The 20,068-nt window shown below is 47.0% G+C and overlaps 1 protein-coding gene across 3 annotated transcripts in view; it reads left to right on the top strand.

Annotated features, from left to right (window-relative positions):
* The window catches only part of LOC126272610 (methyl farnesoate epoxidase-like), a 166,363-nt gene that overhangs the window by 79,628 nt on the left and 66,667 nt on the right, over nucleotides 1-20,068 (top strand). For 2 of the 3 annotated variants that reach the window (XM_049975555.1, XM_049975554.1), the window contains exon 3: nucleotides 3,596-3,835. The exons of the other annotated variant lie outside the window; for it this stretch is intronic. In XM_049975555.1, the coding sequence (XP_049831512.1) occupies nucleotides 3,596-3,835 (240 nt within the window). The remainder of the gene's footprint in view (nucleotides 1-3,595; nucleotides 3,836-20,068) is intronic. 3 annotated transcript variants of the gene reach the window in all.

Below are 20,068 nucleotides of genomic sequence, written 5' to 3' on the forward strand. Positions count from 1 at the left end.
ACATTTACATTTATTTGTGAACACCTTTACCAATGTTTCACGTGTAATCGAATACAGGCAATAAATTGTCGCTGTCTTCAGTTCATCTATTGTATTTGGGTTATTCTGATACACGGATTTTTAGCCACATCCCAAAAGAAACAATCAGGTGAAGACAGATCCGGTGACTGCCGGGGTCAGACACCTTTCGTGATTACTCTGCCTCCAAATATTACATCTAAAAGTTGTAGGGTCTGGTGTGCCGCATAAGCAGTAGCATTGTCGTTTTGGAAAAATGAATTACTAAACTCATTTTCATTCAGTAGGGCATTAAATGGATAAATTATTTGGGAGCGATACACATCGGAAGTGACGGTGGTATCGAAAAAGAACAGTAGTGTAATTGTCGCTCACGCTATCGCAGCCCAGACTCCAGTTTCCTCGGCAGGCAGTGGCGTTTCTCTTAAGGTATGTGGATTTTCTGACGACCAAATTCGTGAAGCTTAGGAACTAATGTAGCCAGGTAGGTGGAACCAAGCCTCGTCAGCGCAAAAGCTTCGATCTAAAACAGCGGCTCCATGCCAGTAACAAACTGCTGAAACGATTCACAGTACGCTATTCGCAACGGATGGTCCATACAATGTAACTGTAGCACAGAACTAATTTTATCCGGATATGGTTCTTTGATTATGGCCTTACGCGCTGTTGTACGAGAGACTTTACCCCCTTGCGACAGTCTCCTCACTGCTTTTGTTGGACTCCACAACCTGATGACTAAAATGTCGTCGAGCTTCCGTTTTGTTAAAACTATGGGCCTACCAGTTCATGGTGTATCATGAACTAAACCTGTTGTTTGGAATTGGCGAGGTGAATCACATACAGTGTCACGATCTGGAAAACACAATCTAAACTGCCACCTCACATGCTCTGTAAAGTTCCCTACTACTAAAAATGCTCTCTTTCCCATAGTAAGCATTCTCAATGCACCCAGCGCACACAAGAATTCGCCAATAACAAACCTACCACCTGCACCACACCCGTGACACGACTACCAGCACCCTACCGCCTGCAGGTTCACGGAACACGTGCATGCGAGACCTAATTTTGTGGTACATTCCTTTGGGACGAAACTGATGAGGTCATCGGTCCCTAGGCTTACACACTACTTAATCTAACTTACGGTAAGGACAACACACACACACGCCCATGCCCGAGGGAGGACTCGAACCTTCGACGGCGGAACCCGCGGAACCGTGGCAAGGCGCCAAGACCGTGTGGCTACTCCACGTGACTAGGCCAGACTTAAATGTGCTGCCAACCTTAAGCGTTCTGCAAAGCGAGACACACGAGGCCGCCATTGTCAAGATACTTTGAGGACTCACTGTACCTGCGGTGCATCGTGGATATTATTTATCCGTGACTCAGTACGAAGTCACAGTCCAAGTTAATGATATTACGGTATCATTTTTCCTTTGGACCGTCTGACAGCAACTGGCTAAAACACAATTTTAGTGCCATACGCGTTTCGCCTTTATTCTCTGCAAGGCTTCATCAGTGGCCTGGAATATGTACATTTGTTTGCTATTTAATTTACATTTTTGTCATTGTACGTCTATAGGTTATAAACAGTTCTGGTGGTTGCTATTTCCTATTAAGTTTTGAACTGCACTTACAGATTGCGTAGACAATTTCTTACATATTACGCTCCTGTTGCATTTTTGGTGTTGTTCTTCTTCTTATGAACACCAATTTGCGGTTTTTCCCCACATTCCACAGCACTATGAACTGAACGCTTGTTTCAATGCAATGTTTTCGTTTCTGTTGCCGACTGTCAAATGTTTTTGCCAAACTTTAGAGTGTAATTATTGAAGTATCTGTGATCTGTTCGTGTATGCATGTGTGCGTGTCTGTGTGTGTGTGTGTGTGTGTGTGTGTGTGTGTGTGTGTGTGTGTGTGTTTTGGTGTGATGTAATTTTTTGTGCTGTGTGCTGTTTATAACCTATAGGTACAGTGACAAAAATGTAAATTAAATAGCAAACGTATGTACATATTCCAGGCCACTGATGATACCTTGCATAAAATAAAGGCGAAAAGCGTATGGCACTAAAATTGTGTTTTATTCGTTTGCTGTCAGACAGTCCATAAGTAAAAATTATCAATATACCGTAATATTACACGCAACTGAGGTTCAAATGGTTGAAATGGCTCTGAGCACTATGGGACTTAACATATGTAAATTAAATAGCAAACGTATGTACATATTCCGGGCCACTGATGATACCTTGCATAAAATAAAGGCGAAAAGCGTATGGCACTAAAATTGTGTTTTATTCGTTTGCTGTCAGACAGTCCATAAGCAAAAATTATCAATATACCGTAATATTACACGCAACTGAGGTTCAAATGGTTCAAATGGCTCTGAGCACTATGGGACTTAACATCTGAAGTTATCAGTCCCCTAGAACTAAGAACTACTTAAACCTAACTAACCTAAGGACATCATACACATCCATTCCCGAGGCAGGATTCTAACCTGCGACCGTAGTGGCAGCGCGGTTTCAGACTGAAGCGCCTAGAACCGCTCGGCCACACTGGCCGGCACGCAGATGAGGAAGATAGGACTACAAGAGTTGAAGATATCAAGTTAATGATCCTGAATTAATTGATAGCAGTTTCTTAGATTAAGCTAAGAGCAACGTGAATTTTGATCAGCAAAGCGAAATGTTGGCGCTAAAACTTTGTTGATATACAACGGCAAGCCACAAAATTATATGTATTCCTTATAGTTATTCTGTTAGTCACTGTTCGCAATAGTTGAAAATGATCTGTTTCATGTGAGAAGAATATCATAATTTCTGTACTAACTATTCAATAAATGTACATATTATGTGGATCACCTGATTTATGGATTTTTTTTTGAGCCTCCATTTGACTCTTCAGAAAAATTTAGTTGTTTTGGGATACCAGAAATTAGCACAGAGTGCCTCAAATCGATGTGGTGTCTCCCGGACAGCATAACGCTGCCCTTTACTCAGCTGCTTGTTATTCCTGCCGCCCTGGATTAGCCGAGCGGTAGGAAAGAAAAAAAAAAGCGGTCTAAGGCGCTGCAGTCATGGACTGTGCGGCTGGTCCCGGCGGAGGTTCGAATCCTCCCTCGGGCATGGGTGTGTGTGTCCTTAGGATAATTTAGGTTAAGTAGTGTGTAAGCTTAGGGACTGATGACCTTAGCAATGAAATGAAATGTCGTGTGACGAGGGCCTCCCGTCGGGTAGACCTTTCGCCTGGTGCAAGTCTTTCGATTTGACGCCACTTCGGCGACCTGCGCGTCGATGGGGATGAAATGATGATGATTAGGACAACACAACACCCAGTCCCTGAGCGGAGAAAATCTCCGACCCAGCCGGGAATCGATCCCGGGCCCTTTGGATTGACAGTCTGTCGCGCTGACCACTCAGCTACCGGGGGCGGACACCTTAGCAGTTAAGTCCCATAAGATTTCACATACATTTGAACATTTTGTAATTCCTGAAAATGAATATTTAACTTTTAACTCTCTTTTGATTGTAACATTGTGTACCGTGTGAGTGGTGACGGGAACCTGTGGTCATGCTGGCAGGCCCTCCGTGCCTGCCCGTACTGGGCAGTGTCCTGTCCCTGGCCGGTGCGAAGCCGCACCTACGGCTGGAGGCGTGGCGCGAGAAGTACGGCCCCGTGGTGGGGCTCGTGCTGCCCGGAAGCGTCCTCGCCGTCGCCGTCTGCGGCGCCGACGCCGTCTTCGAGACGCTGCGCCGGGACGAGTTCCAGGGGCGGCCCGACGACCCAGACCTGCGGGAGCGCACGCTCAACAAGCGCCTCGGTCAGCGCCGCCCCTTCTGCTCACACACTTGCTACGTTCCAATTCAAGACTTAACGCCAATTGTAGTGTTACATCTACAGGGTGAAAAGCAGTTAAATCGACAAACTCTGGGAGGTTGGTACGGGACATTAAAACAAATACACTCCTGGAAATTGAAATAACAACACCGTGAATTCATTGTCCCAGGAAAGGGAAACTTTATTGACACATTCCTGGGGTCAGATACATCACATGATCGCACTGACAGAACCACAGGCACATAGACACAGGCAACAGAGCATGCACAATGTCGGCACTAGTACAGTGTATATCCACCTTTCGCAGCAATGCAGGCTGCTATTCTCCCATGGACACGATCCTAGAGATGCTGGATGTAGTCCTGTGGAACGGCTTGCCATGCCATTCCCACCTGGCGCCTCAGTTGGACCAGCGTTCGTGCTGGACGTGCAGACCGCGTGAGACGACGCTTCATCCAGTCCCAAACATGCTCAATGGGGGACAGATCCGGAGATCTTGCTGGCCAGGGTAGTTGACTTACACCTTCTAGAGCACGTTGGGTGGTACGGGATAAATGCGGACGTTCATTGTCCTGTTGGAACAGCAAGTTCCCTTGCTGGTCTAGGAATGGTAGAACGATGGGTTCGATGACGGTTTGGATGTACCGTGCACTATTCAGTGTCCCCTCGATGGTCACTAGAGGTGTACGGCCAGTGTAGGAGATCGCTCCCCACACCATGATGCCGGGTGTTGACCCTGTGTGCCTCGGTCGTATGCAGTCCTGATTGTGGCGCTCACCTGCACGGCGCCAAACACGCATACGACCATCATTGGCACCAAGGCAGAAGCGACTCTCATCGCTGAAGACGACACGTCTCCAGTCGTCCCTCCATTCACGCCTGTCGCGACACCGCTGGAGGCGGGTTGCACGATGTTGGGGCGTGAGCGGAAGACGGCCTAACGGTGTGCGGGACCGTAGCCCAGCTTCATGGAGACGGTTGCGAATGGTCCTCGCCGATACCCCAGGAGCAACAGTGTCCCTAATTTCCTGGGAAGAGGCGGTGCGGTCCCATACGGCACTGCGTAGGATCCTACAGTCTTGGCGTGCATCCGTGCGTGGCTGCGATCCGGTTCCAGGTCGACGGGCACGTGCACCTTCCGCCGACCACTGGCGACAACATCGATGTACTGTGGAGACCTCACGCCCACGTGTTGAGCAATTCGGTGGTACGTCTACCCGGCCTCCCGCATGCCCACTATACGCCCTCGCTCAAAGTCCGTCAACTGCACATACGGTACACGTCCACGCTGTCGCGGCATGCTACTCAGTGTTAAAGACTGCGATGGAGCTCCGTATGCCACGGCAAACTGGCTCACACTGACGGCAGCGGTGCACAAATGCTGCGCAGCTGGCGCCTTTCGACGGCCAACACCGCGGTTCCTGGTGTGTCCGCTGTGCCGTGCGTGTGATCATTGCTTGTCTAGCCCTCTCGCAGTGTCCGGAGCAAGTATGGTGGGTCTGACACACCGGTGTCAATGTGTTCTTTTTTCCATTTCCAGGAGTGTATTTTTCCCTAATGCCATTTTTTCCTATGAGGATTATTTAAACCGGTGGAGGCCATATTATGCTCCTCAGTTTTTAGAGGTCGTATTACTATCTTCAGTTGTTAGAGGGCGTATTACGCTCATCAATTGTAAGCAACTGCTATCCACCAGTGTAGTGGTGCATTGTTTCTGTTTACTAATGGAGCGATACACCTGGAGTGAGTACACCGACATGGTTGGTGCGTACGACGTAGCGCACCACAATGTACGAGCAGCACAGCGGGTTTATCAACAATATCTTAATCACCATATCCCGCATCGTATGACCTTTTGTGCTGTGTACCAACGTCCGCGTGAGACCGGATCATTTAGTAGATTACCTGGACTGGGACGCCGCCTCACGGTAAGAACGCTGCAATTTGAGGAAGCTGCCTTCCATCATGTGGAATTGAAGTTAAAATCTGGGTTATTAGGCCGCGTCATGTTTCTTCTAAAACGTTCGACGTTTCGACCCCTCTGTTGGGATCTTCCTCAGGATCTTTTGGTGTCCACTACTGCTATAACTGCAGAACTAGCAGTAGCGGACACCAAAAGATCCCGAGGAAGATCCCACCAGAGCGGTCGAAACATCGAACCTCTTTAGAAGAAACATGACGCGGCCTAATAACCCAGAAGATTTTAACTTCAGGGACAACGGCCACGAAAGCCTGCAGACATACATACAGCGTGTGGAACTGCTGTAAGACGTCCCGCTCCCTGCAAGACAACGCACGTGGTCCCAACATGACGGGGCGCCGGCGCATTTCAGTCGTCGTGTGCGTCGATTCCTGGACCGACGGTTCCCAGAAACGTTGATTGGCAGAGGTGGTCCTGTACCATGTCCTGCTCGATCCCAGGTATGTCCCCTCTGGACTATTTTGTGTGGGGAGAGATGCGCAGCCTTGTTTAGGCTACTCCCGTTGCATCAGAAGAGGATCAGGTTGCCCGAATAGTAGCAGCAGCAGGAACAATTCAGGATACTCCTGGGGTTTTTGCGGTGTCAGACAGAATATGATCCGACGGTGGAACCTTTGTTCATTTGTCAATGGGGGCATTTTTGAAAATATACTGTAATTGAAATTCGGTTGTATTAATGTGTTGTCTCTTGGTCATAAATAAATGGAAAAGTGTTTGTTGGTTTAATTAATTTGCCATCAGAGAAATCTTCCTCTACCGGTTTAAATCTCATAGGAAGAAATGACATTAAGGAAAAATATTTGTTTTGATGTCCCCTACAACCTCCCAGAGTTTGTCGGTTTAAATACTGTATATCCACTGATGAGCTTAGTAGCTAAGTATCAAATGGTTCAAATGGCTCTGAGCACTATGGGACTTAACATCTAAGGTCATCAGTCCCCTAGAACTTGGAATTACTTAAACCTAACTAACCTAAGGACATCACACACATCCATACCCGAGGCAGGATTCGAACCTGCGACCGTGGCGGTCGCGCGGTTCCAGACTGAAGCGCCTAGAATAGCTCGGCCACTCCGGCCGGCAGCTAAGTATCAGTTTGGTTCATTTGTGAAAAGTTATACAACAATGATTGTGCGTGGAATCTGTTCGACAACTTACTGATGGGTTTCTGGATGTATGTGGCACCATATCTCTACACGTAGGCTACGCATTTCCCATTAATTATGGATCAGTGGTTCGTGGATGCCAAACTGGTGACCAACACCACCTCACATGTGTTCCATCACCTTCAGATCAGACGAATTTGGTGAACAAGACCACAATGTGAGTTCACTGTGAGGCTTCTAAAACCATTGTAGCATTACTGTGGCCTGGCGACAGTGACAGTTATCCTGCAGGAAAATGCCATCGCCATTGTTGAACACACGGATCATGAAGCAATGCAGGGACCCATAGTAATGTTGACATAGTCCACAATGATGGTACCTCCAATTACTACCACAGTTCAAATGGAAGCGCAGGTGAATGTCTCTCATAACATAATACTGCCCCAATGGTCTGCACCCATTGCGAAGAGCAAGTTTCGAGCTCCTATTCGCCTCGATGATGGCGTATACTGACACGAGTATCGGCCTAGTGTAATATGATTCTTCTGACCAAGCAACATGTTTCCATTCATCTCGGTCCACACTTGTTGATGCTGTGCCTACTGGATTCGTAACTTATGATGTCTTTGACTCAATGTGGGGACTTTTAGGGTTCGTCAGCACTTAATGCTTCAAATCATGTCTGCAACAGTATTGTACTCTGTCGTTGGATCTGACACAGATAGTCGCCTATCATGCTTTACAAGAGCGTGCATCCCTTCTACCACCAAATTTCACGAGAGATTCTCTAAATCTTGTGGTATACTCGTGGGATGTTGTCCTTCAACCACTTTCCACAGATGCTTAGCCGGCCGCGGTGGTCTCGCGGTTCTAGGCGCTCATTCCGGTACCGCGCGACTGCTACGGTCGCAGATTCGCATCCTGCCTCGGGCATGGATGTGTGTGACGTCCTTAGGTTAGTTAGGTTTAATTAGTTCTAAGTTCTAGGCGACTGATGACCACAGATGTTAAGTCGCATAGTGCTCAGAGCCATTTGAACCATTTGAACCACAGATGCTTAGGGCAGTAGCGCACAGGCAGTCCTTCAAGACTGGCATTTTCCATGATCAGGATGATTTATGGCAGAGGGCGATAAACAGCAAGATCATCGACAAGGTCATCAGTGGGCATTCCCAAGATCCTCATTCCACGCTACAGGCTATATGACTGTACCATTCCTTAAAGGCTTTATGTCAGTGGATTTTGGCCCATATCATCGCTACAATGATTCCCTATTCGCGTGTCCTTCACTTATACAGGGTGGTCCATTGATAGTGAGCGGACCAAATATCTCACGAAATAAGCATCAAACGAAAAAACTACAAAAACGAAACTCGTCTAGCTTGGAACAACCGAAATAAAATGTTGAAACGCACATTCGTTCTCTACTTTAGTTTTAAAAACCTACCTGTTACCTAGGGTTCGTTTAAAATCGCTAGCAATAAATTTGTGACTATTACAGCGACATCTATCACAAAGCGAAAAAAAGTGGTCCAACTAAAACAATCATATTTCTTTACTTACTACACGAGTATGTAATAAAAAATGGGGGTTCCTATTTAAAAAAAAAAAAACGCAGTTGATATCCGTTTGACCTACGGCAGCGCCATCTAGCGGGCCAACCATAGCGCCATCTGGTTCCCCCTTCAAGCTAGACGAGTTTCGTTCTTTTTAGTTTTTTCGTTTGATGCTTATTGCGTGAGATATTTGGCCCGGTCACGATCAATGGAGCACCCTGTATATACTGGCATACAAAACATAAGGACGAAAGTAACTTTCGCATGGTGTCCAATTGCGAATTAACATAGCTTGATGAAACTTGGACCACATGTAGAAAGACCTTCTGCAGTTAATATAGACGGCAACTGAGAAAAATATGCAATGAAGTGAACAGAAGTGACATTTTTATTCAAAGATAATAATTACATTGAAGTTACCACAATTCATGGTGGTGCTGCAGGCTTTGCAAAAGGCGTAAAATGCTTATTAATAGGGTGTGTGGTCACCACTGATAGCAGTGCACGCTCTGCTCCGTTCTCCCATGCTGGCCACAAAGCTGGTAAGAAGGTCTTGTGGTGGGGCATTCTATTCCTCCACCATCACAGGTGGAAACTCCTGGATGGTCGCTGGTGTATTTGGATGTACTTACAATGAAATGAATACCCCTATCTGCATACAGGCGTTGATATAAGTAAACGGGGACTGTTGAAAATGTGTGCCCCGACCAGGACTCGAACCCGGCGTCTCCTGCTTGCATGGCAGATGCTCTATCCATCTTAGCCACAGAGGACACAGAGGATAGTGCGACTACAAGGACATGCCTCCCGTGAGTCCGACATTCCCAACACATCCCATACATATTCAAAGGGATTTAAGTTGGGGAAATGGGAAGGACAGTCAATTCGTTGCATATCCTCTGATTCCAAGAGCTCCTCAAGCTTTGCAGTTGGATGCGGTCGTGCAATGTTGCCCATTAAAATGTAGTCAGGGCCAGATGCACACCTTATAAGACACACGTTGGGTAGGAGTGCAGTGTCAGAATAACACTGACCAGCGAGTATATTGTGTTCAAAGATTTTGCTGTTAGTACACCCATGCAACATCACACCTGCCCATGCCATAGCATTTGGACCATGGAAACAACAATGTTCATCAGTGGGCTGTGTGCTCTCTCCTCTCGTCATCTGAGCGTACGTGCAGCATTCTTGATCATCTCGAGGTGCTATGCTGTGTGGAGGCATAATGTTGCGTCGGTGTAATGACCAAATCTTTGAGCACATACACTCATCAGTCAGTGTTACTATCACATAGTGCTTCTTCCCTATATGCGTCTTTTCAGTGTTGTATTCACCCCTAATGCGATTCTTATCTATGACAATGCATAACCGCATTGGACAGTCCAGGTGGAAGAGAACTTGGAACGAGAGGACATTTAGCAAATGAACATGCCTTCCGATCCCGCAACTTAAATCCCATTGAGCACATGTGGGATGTGTTGGGGGAAAGTATTGCAGCATGTCCACATGCTCCAATGACTATCTATCTGCCTGTTGTCAGTGGCGCTGGTGTAGGAATAAAAGGCCCTACCACAATAACTAGTCTCATGGCCAGCATGTGAGTCGTTGCAGAGTAAGCATTGCTGTCAGTAGAAATCAAGAATTCTATTAAAAAGCAGAAACCACTCATTGCAACGCCCAGTGGATCATCATGAATTGTGGTGACTTGAGTGTAATTATTACAGTCTTTGAATAAAAGTATCATTTCAGTTCGTCTCATTATGCACTGCTTTCAGCTACCTCCTCTACTGCTCTGTACAGTTCTTTCTGCACTAGATCCAAGTTTCATCGCTGTGTTACCTAGCAGTTAGTCAACATGCAAAAGTTACTTTCGTTCTTAAGCTTTCGGTCAACAGTGTACTTAGCTTTCTTACAGCGTCACGTGAGTGCAGGTGGCATTCAGTTTAGTGATGGACCAATTTCATAATATTTTGGCTCATCAGTGTATGTGCAAGGAAAAATTATCAATCTTCTTTTCTCTTTCAAGTGCTTACTGAGCCTTTTTACTTGACCTAACATCTATTATCATTTTCTCATGATGCCTGTGCAAGATATATCATGGTGGCAGCTTATTGATTCCGCAGTCTTCTTGAAATAAAGGCTCCTTAAATGTACTCAACAGAAATTCCCGAGAACTACGACCTCTTTCTTCAAAGGATACACAAACATTTCTACTACACTTCTACTTTGACTGTACCAGCCAATTATGATGAAATCGTTCCAAGTCTGTTGTCAGGCATGCTTGATAAGGACCCAAACGCTGGACAAAACTTCAGTATTGGAGCAATAGTGACTTGTAAAATGGGATTCCATTGTGCGACTGCTACGGTCGCAGGTTCGAATCCTGCCTCGGGAATGGATGTGTGTGATGTCCTTAGGTTAGTTAGGTTTAAGTAGTTCTAAGTTCTAGGGGACTAATGACCACAGCAGTTGAGTCCCATAGTGCTCAGAGCCATTTGAACCATTTGGGATTCCATTACATATGCACTGAAAGTTCCCAGAATTCTTCCTACGGACGTAGGCCTAGCATTCGCCTAGCCAATACTAATGTTTGTGTGATTGTCACATTCCGTATCGCTTCTTAAAGGTCAGTGAGAATTTAGTGGAACTGTTCCTTTTTACAGGATTAGAACTTCATAACGATATTCTTATTTAGCTTAATATTAAGTTGGTGCATAAGATCATAACTTTTTTTATAAGTTTAATATACACGACAAATATACATAACAGAGAGTTTAATCATTAACAATATACTCTCCTTTACTATTTACAACAGTTTTCAAACACTGAGGTAACTTTTCGATGCTGCAGTTGTAGAAATCACGTGGTTTTGACTAGAAGAACTCGTCACCCCATGTTCTGAGCACATTTTCACCTAGAAAGCAAGCTCCTTGAAGGTTGTTCGACAGACACCAGAAATGGTGAAAATCTGAGGGCTCAAAATCAGATGAATAAGGTGTGTCCAGAATGACTTCACAATCCAATTACTGTATAATGCTCTTTGTCAGTCTAGCACAATGAGGGTGCACGTTACAACAAAGCAGCATCACTACTTGTTCTTGGACTGCATCTGCAAGACATCTCAGCTGTTGACTGTAAATGTCGGCAATGATGGTTACACCTGGGGCAATGACTTCACAATCCAATTACTGTATAATGCTCTTTGTCAGTCTAGCACAATGAGGGTGCACGTTACAGTAAAGCAGCATCACTACTTGTTCTTGGACTGCATCTGCTAGACATGTCAGCTGTTGACAGTTCACAGTACAACACACAATCGCTCACCACATGCATAACATTATCTTTTGTGGATATGCACAAGTACATTGAGTTGGTAATTTGGGCTCAACCATTCCTTTATTTTCTTTGTGTTAGCGTAAGGAAATCACTTCCCATTGGCAGTAACGGTACAGGATAGTGACTGTCGTTGTTGTTCAAGAACCAATTGATGACGAGCAAGCGAAGGTGCAGCCGCTGATTTTGTGATTTTGGCTTCGAGGATGCAGTATCCATACACCCGATTTTTGAATATTACCCACTACATGCAAGCGTCGCATTATGGTGGAATGACGACATTTCATCACATCTTCCAGTTCTCGAGTACACTGACGTGGATCATTGTGGTGTCATGCGTTTAAATAACATTCATCAAACACCAAAGGACTTGCTGAATGGCCGCGCGGGATTAGCCGAGCGGTCTTAGGCGCTGCAGTCATGAACTGTGCGGCTGGTCCCGGCGGAAGTTCGAGTCCTCCTTCGGGCATGGGTGTGTGTGTTTGTCCTTAGGATAATTTAGGTTAAGTAGTGTGTAAGCTTAGGAACTGATGACGTTAGCAGTTAAGTACCATAAGATTCCACACACACACTTGCTGAATGTCGAGAGTTAACTATGAAAACAATTTTCTTGCCGTGCTCTGTCGAGCACGATTATCCCCCACACGGCGCAAAAGTTACTGACAGCCTCCGCTGCTGACACCCGTATACTGAACTCAAGCAGAAGAATATGTCGGAAATATTCCGATTTCTCCACTTGTCACTCCAATTTCTAGCGTTCACAGCCGCACCCACAATCTCCAAATGAGAAAATGACAATATGTAAACTTAAATAGCAACAGCGAACTACAAATAAGATATGACAACCGATAGAGAAACTCACAGCTACTGGAATAACAACTTGCAGACCAAAACGCTTCGAACTTACGCACCAACCAAATATAATTACTTTTTAACTGTGAAAAATGCCCCTGCTTCACAGATAGTTTATTATACCAACCGGTTTCTATTAACGATGATAATGCGTGCTTGTGTTCACCGCGAAATTGTGGATCTAAGTACCAGGTTACAATACAGCGTAGAATATTATCCTACTGGGAGCTATTCAGGTATTTACTTTAAACATACTCAGATGTGTACAGTCCAAGAAAGAATACTGTCAACTAACTTCCAGCTAATGACGGACACTAGAAATGATACAAATTAAATCCGTCTCCTCAACAATTTGAGAAACAAGGAAAGATATCTAACGGAATAAAAAAATGTCTCTGGAACCCGAGAATCAGGTACGAGGCTCTGTTGTGTAGAACGATACGAATCCCATAAATTGTGAATCACGTGTTCCATACCCTGAGCTTCGGAAACCAATATCGCAGAAAACATTTCTTAGGTCTGAGCTAAAGAAGTCAATTATTTTTGTTTTTTCGGCCATTCGGACTTTATGCTGATATAAACAGTAGATGAGCAGAGCACACGGGGTGTATATCTAACACAGACATACACTCCTGGAAATTGAAATAAGAACACCGTGAATTCATTGTCCCACGAAGGGGAAACTTTATTGACACATTCCTGGGGTCAGATACATCACATGATCACACTGACAGAACCACAGGCACATAGACACAGGCAACAGAGCATGCACAATGTCGGCACTAGTACAGTGTATATCCACCTTTCGCAGCAATGCAGGCTGCTATTCTCCCATGGACACGATCCTAGAGATGCTGGATGTAGTCCTGTGGAACGGCTTGCCATGCCATTCCCACCTGGCGCCTCAGTTGGACCAGCGTTCGTGCTGGACGTGCAGACCGCGTTAGACGACGCTTCATCCAGTCCCAAACATGCTCAATGGGGGACAGATCCGGAGATCTTGCTGGCCAGGGTAGTTGACTTACACCTTCTAGAGCACGTTGGGTGGTACGGGATACATGCGGACGTGCATTGTCCTGTTGGAACAGCAAGTTCCCTTGCCGGTCTAGGAATGGTAGAACGATGGGTTCGATGACGGTTTGGATGTACCGTGCACTATTCAGTGTCCCCTCGACGATCACCAGAGGTGTACGGCCAGTGTAGGAGATCGCTCCCCACACCACGATGCCGGGTGTTGGCCCTGTGTGCCTCGGTCGTATGCAGTCCTGATTGTGGCGTTCACCTGCACGGCGCCAAACACGCATACGACCATCATTGGCACCAAGGCAGAAGCGACTATCATCGCTGAAGACGACACGTCTCCATTCGTCCCTCCATTCACGCCTGTCGCGACACCACTGGAGGCGGGCTGCACGATGTTGGGGCGTGAGCGGAAGACGGCCTAACGGTGTGCGGGACCGTAGCCCAGCTTCATGGAGACGGTTGCGAATGGTCCTCGCCGATACCCCAGGAGCAACAGTGTCCCTAATTTGCTGGGAAGTGGCGGTGCGGTCCCCTACGGCACTGCGTAGGATCCTACGGTGTTGGCGTGCATCCGTGCGTGGCTGCGGTCCGGTCCCAGGTCGACGGGCACGTGCACCTTCCGCCGACCACTGGCGACAACATCGATGTACTGTGGAGACCTTACGCCCCACGTGTTGAGCAATTCGGCGGTACGTCCACCCGGCCTCCCGCATGCCCACTATACGCCCTCGCTCAAAGTCCGTCTACTGCACATACGGTTCACGTCCACGCTGTCGCGGCATGCTACCAGTGTTAAAGACTGCGATGGAGCTCCGTATGCCACGGCAAACTGGCTGACACTGACGGCGGCGGTGCACAAATGCTGCGCAGCTAGCGCCATTCGACGGCCAACACCGCGGTTCCTGGTGTGTCCGCTGTGCCGTGCGTGTGATCATTGCTTGTACAGCCCTCTCGCAGTGTCCGGAGCAAGTATGGTGGGTCTGACATACCGGTGTCAATGTGTTCTTTTTTCCATTTCCACGAGTGGATTTCACGTAAAAGATGTTACGGGAGAAACCAGAAAATAGTAATGACTGTACCATCGCAGAGATACAGTGTTGTGTAATGTACTCAATGGCGCCCATAGCATCACACCAGGTGCTGAGCCCCTATGATGGTGACAAAAGCAATCTGGCACCTTTCGATCTCCTCAGAAGCTACGCACATGGATATGTCCATTGTAATGCAGTATGCAGAAGCAGGACTCATATGAAAAGTTCGTGTGGTGACACTTGTGTGTACAGAGTTGTTTTTGGACGCACCACTGCCAGTATACCTCTCTCCGCGGTCGTGTCAATGTCAACCCGTCTGTGTGGTTCCTTGTCTTTCTAGAAACAAGTCCTTTTCCTGACTCCAGGTGTGTGTGACGTGGGTGTACAACCCGGCATGGCCGAGCAAACAATATCTTTGCCCTTACAGGCGCTAGTCAGGTGGGGCCGTAGAGGTCATGCCCGCCATTAAGGAATGGCTGTCCTGAACTCACTGATTCCAAATCCTACTGACACTCGTGGGATCATGATGCGAGCAGCAATATCACAGTCTCCACAAGACGCTTTTGAATGCCAGCCTGTGTTGGTTCAGCAAAATGCTTATATTGCTGCCCCTACTGATTTTTTTTTTGGCTGTGCTCAAATGCTGATAATTTGTAGAGAGTTACTTTTGCAGCGCATGAGTCTCGGTAGATGCAACTGTAGCAGATTGGCAAAGAAGCGCCGCGTGATTGTTCCCTAGCAGATTTCTCACCTGCGGATCTTCTGTCCCAGGCATCGGACTTCGTTTCTTACAACAAGTGTTTCATCGCCTAGTAAGGTATTTATAAAAGAGGACAGTAAGGAAGCTATAAACATTGAAACTCGGAATAATCTGGAAAAACATATATCAAAAAATAAACACATAAGTGAAACCGTGTCACAAGTTTCCATAGATTATCTCTCATCGAATGTAGCTATTGGACGAGCTACAGACACTCTGTGTGACATATTGAAAATACTCAAGCTCACACAACAAAACTGTCTCCAGAGTAAAGACCGGTCTGCAGAGAAAGCACTAACAATTGGTCCACGCTTATGACACCAGTAAAACTAGTAGGCAAAAACAGCTTATCGCGCTACTCAAATGGTTCAAATGGCTCTGAGCACTATGGGACTCAACTGCTGTGGTCATCAGTCCCCTAGAACTTAGAACTACTTAAACCTAACTAACCTAAGGACATCACACACATCCATGCCCGAGGCAGGATTCGCACCTGCGACCGTAGCAGTCGCACGGTTCCGGACTGCACGCCTAGAACCGCGAGACCACCGCGGCCGGCTATCGCGCTACTGTCTATCTGCAGGACCACTAAAAAAAAAAAAAAAAAAAAAAAAAAAAAAAAAAAAAAATCTTTATTTTAACCAATGTTATATTATGATACAGAATAACCCACCACCTGAAGCATTAGTGGGTCTTTGCTTACATACAATAATACAGTTACTACAGCATTCATTGCTTAATATTATTACCTACTTTTTAGTGTTAGTTTTTTTGTTTTCGCTATGGGCATTTCTACTTCTAATATTAACCTACTTAATCTAACTGCAACGTTACACACGTGCCAGCGTGAGTATAAACCTACTGTTTGTGGCCGGGCCCACTGAGCTGATCCCAGTGGGCATGCCCCTGGCACCGGGCTGGCCCAAGACGTTTGAACCGCTGCAGTTTATACTAAGGTATTATCCTAACTTATCCTACTTCTTAACCTATTCCTACGCTACTGTCAATTTCGGTGTGTTGGTCAAATCCGGTAGAAATGTGCACCCTCCTCCTGGTCCAGGAGCGTGGCGGATCCCAGCCGTGAAACGGCTGGCCAATTCCACGTCCGGCGGAAAGGGACGGGTGCACTTAGGTCTGGTCAGGTGTTTGTCAATTTCGGGTTAATTTTGGTTGTTCCTAAGAAAGTCCTTTAATATTTTGCCCGAGATCTCATTCGCAAGATTATTTAAAGTTTGAAAGTGATCCTCGCGCCTGAGTAAGTGGTACGTGTCTTGATTTGGTAGTTGGAGTCTGAGTTGTGATGCTACTTCGTCAAAGAGATGGCACTCATACACCACATGGTCTGGAGTGCCCTGTGGGGCCCCACAGTCGCACGCTGGTGTAGCCCGTTTCCCGAATCTGCATAAGTATGCTGGATAGGGTCCATGTCCAGTGAGGAAGTGCAGAAGTCCTCTTGATGGCTTGAAATATCTGAGCTGTAAGCGCTCCTTAATATTTGGCAGCAGTTCATGCGTTCTCCGACCTGTGTCGTCCGCATCCCATTGCTCTTGCCAAAGTTCTTCCCCCCTATTTCTAATTTCCGATTTAGAGCCCGTGTAGATCCCCATTATTTCTATCATTTTATCCCTGTTGCCTTTCTTGGCCCAGTACCATGCCGCCTGTTCTCTTATTTTAATGTCCAGAGGACACAGCCCCATGAGTACTAATAGCGCCCCCCCTGGTGTTGTTCTATATGCTCCTACAGAGCGCAGGAGCATATTCCGCTGCACTCTCCTCACGGCCATGGCAGGCATGACCCTCGTGAGCCTGTGAGCCCAGACTCCTGACGCGTATCCCACAATGGAGGTCAGTATGCTGTTATGATATAGTTTGATTAGGTCTGGTGGTAAGTGAAACCGCTTGTGTCCTATGCCAATGAGTTTATTCAGTGTTTCTAGGGATCTCTGTGTTATTGTGTCAACATGCGATGTATAGTTCCATCTCTCATCGACGATTACGCCCAAGTACCGGGCCTCACGTCGCCGAAGCACTGGCGAGCCGTCTATTCTCACCGTCGGGTTCCTAACTAGTTGTCCCTTGAGCAACAGATATGTAGACTTACTGGGTGATATAGTCATTTTTGTTCTGTGACACCATGTGGTCAAGATAGAAATTGCTCTCTCAATTTTCGGTTCCAGTTCTTCGCGGCTGCGGCCGCCAACCAACAGAAGGAGGTCGTCTGCGTAGGCTATGCCCTCTAGCACATCCTCGCTATTCTGCAGATCTTCTAAGAGTGGTTCCATTGTTATGTCCCAAAAGAGTGGCCCAAGGACAGAGCCCTGTGGACACCCCTTTGTAATCTGCTTTCTAACCCTCCCGCTAGGGGACGATAGCCAGACCTCCCTTCCCTCACAGTAGCTCCTAAAACAACCATATAGCGGCCCTGGACACTCTTTCTCTCGCAAGCGAGAGAAGAGCGAGGGCCACCACAGATTGTCGAAGGCGCCGCTGATATCCACCATGATGCCAACAATGTATTTGTGCGGGGCTGAGCCACAGACCTCCGCGGCAAGGGCGATAGCGTCAGACGCTGATCTCCCCGACCGGAAACCGAATTGCCTGTCGCACATCCCACACAACACACGATGTGCAGCCAGTCTGTCTGCCAGCAACCTCTCAAAAAGTTTCCCCAGTATGTCTAGTAGGCAGATAGGCCTGTATGATTTGGCTTCTTTTGGGTCCTTATCTGGGCCTTTCTTAAGTATTACAACATTTGCCTTCTTCCAGGTGTTAGGGAATTTTCTGAGTCTCAAGCACTCATTGTACAACTTGGTGAGAGGTGCCACCAGCTGGGGAGCCAGGAACTGCACCACTTCCGTTGTGATACCGTCTGGTCCAGGAGCCTTCCCCTTTTTGAGGGCTTTTATCTGGGCTTCGACCTCCTCTTCTGAGAAGGGATAGACCATACTGTTGTTTTCATAATCTTGTCGGTCTTCCTCCCTGATCAGCCTTTGTACTTCTGTATCCTCTTCTTCCACATCATCAGGCAGCAGGACCCGGAGAAGGACCTCGGCAGTTTCCTGCCAAGTCTCTGTCATCCGGTCCCCGCTCCTGACGGTGGACAGCACCATGGGCGATCTTATTTTCTCCCGTACTAGTTTGTAAGGGGTACCCCATGGGTCTGTGGCGAGTTGATTTAAAACAAATTTTTTCCCAGCTTGCAAGTCGGACTGCCCTGAGCTCCTGTTGAAAATGATCCTTCGCCTCTCTGTAAATTTGTAGCCATCGTTGTTTTTCCCTCCAGACGGCACACCGCTGGTAGTACCTCCTAGCCCTCCTTACAGACTGGCGCATCTGTTCTAGTTCTGTCGACCATGGTGTTGGGGAGGCCGCGACGGCTCTCCTCCTGGTTGGTACGGCTGCTTTCACCGCTCTGTTGACTGCACTCACCAGTTCTTCGGCGTATAGCTCCACGTTTACGTCACCTTCCGGCCATGTCGGAATGTCACACTCTCTCGCCAGGCGATCCCAGTCGGCCTTATTGTAATTGAATTGCAGCTCCCACCCCATGTCCCAGCGGCACTCCTTGTCTCCCAGTGAAAAGGTAATCAGATTGTGGTCACTTGTTGTCATGTGTTCCCATACTTTCCAATCAATTACCTTGGTTGCGGCGTTGGGCGTTACCAAGGTAATATCAATATTGGTACCTTCTCCCCCGCCACCTGCATAGGTAGGGGGGTGCCCTTGCTTGTTAGCGACCATGAGCTGTAGGGCCATGATGGTCTCTTCAGCCTTTTCTCCACGTTCATCTCTTGTGCCGCTGAACCACAGGGGGGACTTTGCATTTATGTCTGCTGTGACTATTATTCTCCGCCCCTGCAGTGCCGTGGTTATCTGAGTTAGTTTATCTAAGAACTCGTCAATCTCCCTTCCGTACTGGAAGTACATATTAATGATGTACAGTACCCCGATGGGTGATTGCAACTCCACGACATTGCAGTGGTCATCAGAAAGCTGTGTAAGCACTGTAACTCTCAGTGCCTTGTTAATAATTATGATTGCAGCTTTTGGCTCACCTGTGCTATGAGTTATTTGCCAGTTGGCAGCTGTAAAGGGGATCCGTCCAGCTTGAGAGTATGGCTCCTGTAGACAGAGTATGTCAAGTCTCCTCTCCTCCACCACCTTCCGGAGTTCCTGCGTGACTAGTCTGCTGTTATGACAGTTAATCTGCCCTACGTTTATAAGGCTCAGTGGAAAAGTATGTTCTAATATGCGATTCTGGCCAGGTCTTATTCCAGTCGTGTGCAAGCCTTCCATTTGTAATTACAGACTGGTGATATAGTTCTTCCAGATCAAATTTTTCGTTTCGCCTTTCGAATACTTTTTTCACCAAGTCACGCAGGGCTCCAAAGTCAGTGGGGAGATTCATTGTCTTGAGCTGTATTCTATCTACAGCCTCCATTACCGAAAAGGTGACGTCTCTACCATATTCATGGCCAACACGCACCACATGCCTTAAAGCGGTGGTGAGGACAGCCGGCTCCTCCAGGCGCGATAGCTGCAATGCCTGTTCCAAATTTGGGTAAATCCTCCTT

The sequence above is a fragment of the Schistocerca gregaria genome, chromosome 5 (assembly GCF_023897955.1).
Source record: "Schistocerca gregaria isolate iqSchGreg1 chromosome 5, iqSchGreg1.2, whole genome shotgun sequence".
Lineage (NCBI taxonomy): Eukaryota > Metazoa > Arthropoda > Insecta > Orthoptera > Acrididae > Schistocerca > Schistocerca gregaria.